Here is a 6,086-nt window from a genome sequence, read left to right as displayed (position 1 = left end):
CTGTCAACACTTTGCTTGTGTTGTAGGTGATTACTTACTGGGCTGTGATTGCAAATCTGTTCATTTAGAAAAGTAATTGATTGAGGTATCATTCATTCTGTAGTGCGTAGCTCAAGATGAATTACAATAGTGATCATATATCAAACTGCATGTAAAAATCCCATCAGTTCCAATTGGAAACCATTTTACCTGAGCAAATCACTCATTAATCAGCTGCAGCAGACAGAAGTAGGACTCAGAAAGCTCCAGGCTCAATAAAAGAGGACACACACTCCTTGCTCTCAGTCTCTCCCCTCTCACTCAGTCCCATCACAGCCCATTAAAAGTTTAGTGCTGTTGTTCAGCAAATTGAAAATGTGTGCCGGTATTGATCCACCATCATGCATCCATTCTGGATCTCTGGAGGCTCGTTTTCCTTTTCTTTTAAGCTTTTGTGAGGCAGGATATTACGTTTTGTAGCACTATTTTGGTAGTGAACGAGTTCACCACAAATTCAGGCCAGTAATGAAGAATATGCATCAAACGAAAACAAGAGATTCATATCACTCGCACGTCAGTATTTCCTCCAAATACGGGGACATTTAGCAGATTTAAAGGGCAGTTGCATGCAAATTTGCAACTAATATTGGATTTTCCAAGCATTTAAATGGAGAGAGAGCAGAGGTGCGGAAGAGAGAAACGTGTGCCGCTGCGCGAGCAAGTGGATGCCGTCTCAGGTTTCAGCAGAATTACATTAGACTAATGGGAACTCCCTAATATCCGTCAACAAAGAGGCCATAAACTGCAGAATAAGCATTTAACAGAAAACCTGCTTAAATTCAAACAAAACTAAAGGTAGGGAAACTCCAAAAAGGTTTCAGGAAATGCAGTCTATTTTGCATAGGTTTTAAACTGGGACAGTCTGCCATGCTTCAAGAATTAGGTTCATGAAGAATTCATGCGTTCATTAAAATCTTGATAATATTATCTAATAAACACATATTGTACCATTCAATGTAGCCTCAGGCGTGTCATGCGACTGCATGTGCGTTACACGGTGCTGACTGGAATGACGATGATGAGGATGAGGAGGATGGTGGCAGTGATGCTGAGGGCAGCGATGCGGTACGCCTGGTTCCTGCTGCAACGGGTGTACGAATGCGAACGCCGCAGGAGCGTGTCGGAGGCTGGCGTGTAAATCTCGTCTGTCCAGAACTCCAAAGACTCAGGGGCCTGCAAAATGTATATAGAAAATTGTTGAGAAAGTGCTGGTTTATCTGCATTACTATACGCTTTGCGCTTTTTCATCATCTGTTTTCTTTCATGTTCTGTTAAGATTGATTTAATAATTAGGTTCCCAAAGAACCCAATGATGTTTATGTAAAAACAATAATGATGATTTTGAAAATAACCAGTATTATTATCCCAGATTAAAGGAATAGTTCACCCAAACATGAAAATTTGCTGAAAATTTACACCCTCAGGCAATCCAAGATTAAGTAGAGTTTGTTTCTTCATCAGAACAGATTTGAAGAAATTTAGCATTCCATTCACAAAGTGAATTTCTATCATTGTAGGGTGGTTGTGTCCACAAACTGCTAAGACACATTTATATGCAAATGAAGATATTTTTCATCCAATGTCTCCTTTAAAATTAAAATATTATAATCTTAATTCAAGTGATGAAAGATTTCAGAAGTCTGACAGTAATCAGTGTTGAGTACTACTGTAAGGTTAACCCTGCCTGCTTAACATGCTTGAAAATGATTAACAGTTGAAAACATTAGAAATGTAGAAAAGTAATCAAAAATTAATCAAATGTAATCAGTTACATTACTTTAATAAAGTAATTGAAAAGTTACACTACTTATTACATTTTAAGTAGGATAACTTGTAATCTGTAACCTATTACATTTCCAAAGTAACCTTCCCAACATTGTACATAAGTAGCGGTGTAACAGACTTGGTGTAACAGTAGCTGCCTTTTACATCTACATAATTACAAACTGTAAGTACAGGCTGTTCCATAACTTAGTTACATGGTAAGTACATGTTTGTTTCATGCAAGTACAATGGCTACTACTAAGTACATAACTAGGTAATTACTCTGTATTATGGACACCTTAAAATAAAGTGTTACCAAAAAATATATTCTAGTTTAGGTCAATTTGACTCCAGCAAAAATACCCTGTAGAAAAATACAGATTCATGAGCTGACAATGTTTTCTCTCAAAACATTACATTTGGAGGTGTCACCTGAAGATCCAGCGGCGTTAAGTCTGATTGGCTCCAGGTCACTTTGGGGCGTTCAGTCACATGCTGGGTAGTGCTATGAACAGATGTGCGGCGTGGTGCATTGTGGGTCTCAGGTGGCATGAGGTGAAAACCCGTCACTTCCTGCACTACAGAGCCCTCTCTTTTATGCACTCCACCTAAATGATCTGACTGAGAAGCAAAACAAGATGCTCTAATTCTGTATTCTACATTAATACAATATTATTTTCTGCAAGTACAAAGTTAAATTGAAATATTCACAGAATTTTTTTTGTTTTAATGACAGCAGTGCTCGAGCTGCATGAAATCCACAAGTTTGCATAAAACCTGTTGATCATGTTCATAAGAATGAGGATCTTGTGCTTCAGTACAGTGTAGCAGGGATGACGTCATTTTTTTGGGCCAGCCTTAAAGTTATTATCCTGCATTTTCCTGGTTCCCTCAACAAAAACCATTAGCTTCAGGATTATTGCAGATAATAAGCTCTGTGACCAGCAAAAGTGTCTGATTCTTACAAGACAATCTTGTGAAGATAATCTTTTGAAGGAAAGGAGCCTAATATTTAAATGTGCTATAAGCGATTTCAGCCATTTTGCTAACTTTTGTCTCTTCAAAACCCTTCCTAAATGCACAAAATGATTGACAAGCAGAGAGCATTTCTGATAGGCTAGTTTTCCAACAAGTTTTTTTTGTCTACAGACTCTTACTTTGTTGTTTACAGAAGCTGAGTTCACAATAGCATACTAGCATACTACTCTTACAACTTTTTCTTAGGTTACATACTGTTTCTTCATGTGGCAGAAATAAGAATAGTATGCTAACATGCTAGTCTGAATTCAGTCAGAATCTAGTTCTGCCACAAAGACAAGTATGATTTCTCAAGTCATAGAGATATTTTATGTGGAAGAAGCATCACTTATAGCACATTTAAAATATGTTTATATACTTACATTGGTGGCCGAAATTATTAGAACACTAGTATTTTCACCAGCTAAAAATGGTTTTAAGTCAGTTATCTCTATCTTTTGCTGTAGTGTGTCAGTAGGAAATATCAGTTTACATTTCCAAACATTCATTTTGCCATAAATTGTAATAATCCAGTGAGATTTTTGTTTGCAGAAGGAATCTAACAATAGCCAGATCTGATCTCATCATCATGCAGTCTGTCTGGAATGACATGAAGAAACAGAACAAACTGAGACAGACTAAATCCAGAAGAACTGTGGCAACATCTCCAAGATGCTTCAAGAAACCTGCAAAGCTGCCTGAAAAGGTATGCACAAGTGCACCTAGGGCACAAACTGGATGATGATGAGATCAGAGCTCTGTGTGGAGCACTGGCTGTTGTCAGACTCCTTGTGCAAACAAAAATCTCAACTGGATTGGTACAATTAATGGCAAAATTAATGTTTGGAAATGTAAACTGATATTTCCCACTGACACACTACAGCAAAAGTTAGAAATAACTGCCTTAAAACCATTTTTAGCTGGCGAAAATAAAGTTCTAAAAATTTTGGCCACCGCTTTATATATTTCTTATCCTGTTACCTTAAAAGACTGTATGTGTGGCTCCTTGCTGAAGCTGATGCTAAACTCTCTGGGGGCTTCCGATCCGCTGCTCTCTGTGTGGCTCCTGGAGGTCCTGCGCACAAACAGCCTTCTGCGTTTCGCCGCTGCCTCGTTGACGCCCTCCGCCACTAAATTGGTCCTCGGGGACCCCTGCTGTTGCTGCAGGCTAGCCCGTGGTGTGAGCTGTGGCTGTATGTGCATTTGATGCACGTGTGGGCATGCAACCTGCTCCCGCTCCTCCAGACGGTTCAGCGTGAAGAGCACGAGGGCCAGCTGCTCACGTAGCTCTGCAATCGGCTCTAGCTGTTGCTCCAGCTCCGTGACCCTTTGGAGAAGTCGCCCCACACCCCATCTCACGCCCTCCTCAGGTGCCTCCAAGGAGTGAAACAACCGCCGTAACTTTCCCAAACGTTCACGCCTCTCAGGCAGCCCGGCCCCGCCGCCTTCCTGGGCCCCGCCTCCTTCCCCTGGCAGCACTGCCATGGAGCCACACATGCTAATGTCATCTAGAAAACGGAAGATGGCGCTGATGTCATCCTCGCCGATGTCAGGGTTGTCGATGGAGAGTTTATCGGCAAGCATGAGGCTTCGTAAAGCACGTCGATCTGCAGGCTCCGTTTGGGTGCCTATGCTAACCATGCCCTCAATGCTCGGTGCCCAATCGTACCATGCGTCCAAACTCATGCCGCTCAGTCGCTTGAAGGTATCCCGCACCGAATTGACGATGCGAGGATCGAAATCGGGAATGTCGAAGCTTGATCCGTCGATGCTAAGTTTAACAGATCCTGTCTTTCGTAATGCAGACTTTTTTAAGACAGATCGCTCTGATCTGGGTTTCTGCAGCCCGGTCGTTTCCACCTCAGGTCTTTCGTCCGCCGCCCTGCTGTCTATGTCCAAGCTGTGGCTTTTGTTTTGAAGAGCAGGGTTTTGGTGCTTTTGGCTGGAGACCGAAGGGCCGAAGTAGGTGGATGTCTGGAGCTCGTCCAAACTCTCGTGCTTCACCTGATGCCACTGAGTCTGAGGGTCGTAGGGGTTCGAGGCATCATCGTACGATTGCGAGTCGGCCACGTGCGCATCCGATTCAGGTGAGTTCAAATGAGTCGTGTAATGGCTATGCGCATGTGATGCTGGGTTGTGCTGGTCGTTTGCGTATGTTGCAGGGTCTGGATAAGGGTTCTTCTGGGGAACGTAAAGCGGGTCCTCACCATCCGATCTTGGTCCATCTGGGCTTTGATCTGATTGGCCGTCGCCTTCCACAGGTATGAGTGAAATTTTGTGGAGCCCTTCTTTAAAGGCACTCCTCTTCTGGGAGCAGGAATGAGCGACGTGGGATCCCTGATTAGTCGCCGGCGGCTTGCCAGCCTCTTGATTGACCACGTCAATGGAAACGTCCCCAGAATGCTCGTTCTGCATGCTGTCTCGATTGTGCATGCGTGAGTGAGGCTGAGAGACCAACACCGAGGTGGTCTGAGCGTGTAAAGCCTCTGTGTTATGACTGAATGTTTCACAAGGGAGGTTCTCATATTTACAGTCCTCAGAGGCGGTCCCTCCTCCTGTGACGGGTAAGGCGGCTGGCCAGTTGTAACGCATAAAACCCTTCCCACAGACCTGACAGGGCGTCAGAGAGTGAAGGTTCTGCGTGTATGTAGGAGCCATGCGGGTGTGCATGAGGAGGTTGAACAGGGAGACGACATCAGCGGTCGCTGAGAGCCGGTTGCTGCAGGGCGGGTGAAGTCGCTCTCGGAAGAGGGTGGCAGGGAAGCAGGGGTCTCTACAGGCGGTGGAGTACAAGAGACTCCGTAATTCTAGAAGCGGCTGCAGGCTGAAGCGTCCACTCAGATAAACGCAAATATCCACGTATGACACACTCCCATGGCATGCACCTAACACTTCCAGGATCTCCAACAATACAAGGGGGTCTTCGGGGTTTTCAGCCATTTGCATCAGATTTGAGCTTGTACTCATGCACACTACAGAAATTCAAGCCTACTGTCCTTTGCATCTCCCTCTTCGTCAAAGGCACATGCAGCTCTGCAAAAGGGAGCACAGCTGTAAAATCAGGTCAGCCAGAGAAGGATTTCCACAACAATTACTTTTGCATATAAATCCTATGTAAGTTAAAACAGTCCAAGAAAGGAAAGTGCAATATAAAAAACAAGCGGTTACCTCTTGCAACTGGGATATGGTGCTGAGAACAAAGCTATTCATTGCTGACCTTATTCAAAGCCTTAATATAGCCACTGATCGGAGTATTTGAAAAGAGC

The 6,086-nt window shown here is 43.5% G+C and overlaps 1 protein-coding gene across 1 annotated transcript; it reads right to left on the bottom strand.

The window, feature by feature from the left end:
* Positions 1 to 1,029: 1,029 nt before the first annotated feature.
* LOC306888701 (major intrinsically disordered Notch2-binding receptor 1-like) lies at positions 1,030 to 5,760 on the bottom strand (the record flags this gene model as incomplete). Its single annotated transcript, XM_079447115.1, has 3 exons — positions 1,030 to 1,212; positions 2,236 to 2,424; positions 3,802 to 5,760. 3 exons carry the CDS (start codon positions 5,758 to 5,760, stop codon positions 1,030 to 1,032), a joined length of 2,331 nt encoding a protein of 776 aa, XP_079303241.1.
* Positions 5,761 to 6,086: the final 326 nt, after the last annotated feature.

The sequence above is a fragment of the Barbus barbus genome, assembly GCF_936440315.1.
Source record: "Barbus barbus genome assembly, chromosome: 22".
Lineage (NCBI taxonomy): Eukaryota > Metazoa > Chordata > Actinopteri > Cypriniformes > Cyprinidae > Barbus > Barbus barbus.
Note: the sequence above shows the minus strand (reverse complement) of the source record. Positions and strands in the feature narration are given on the sequence as shown.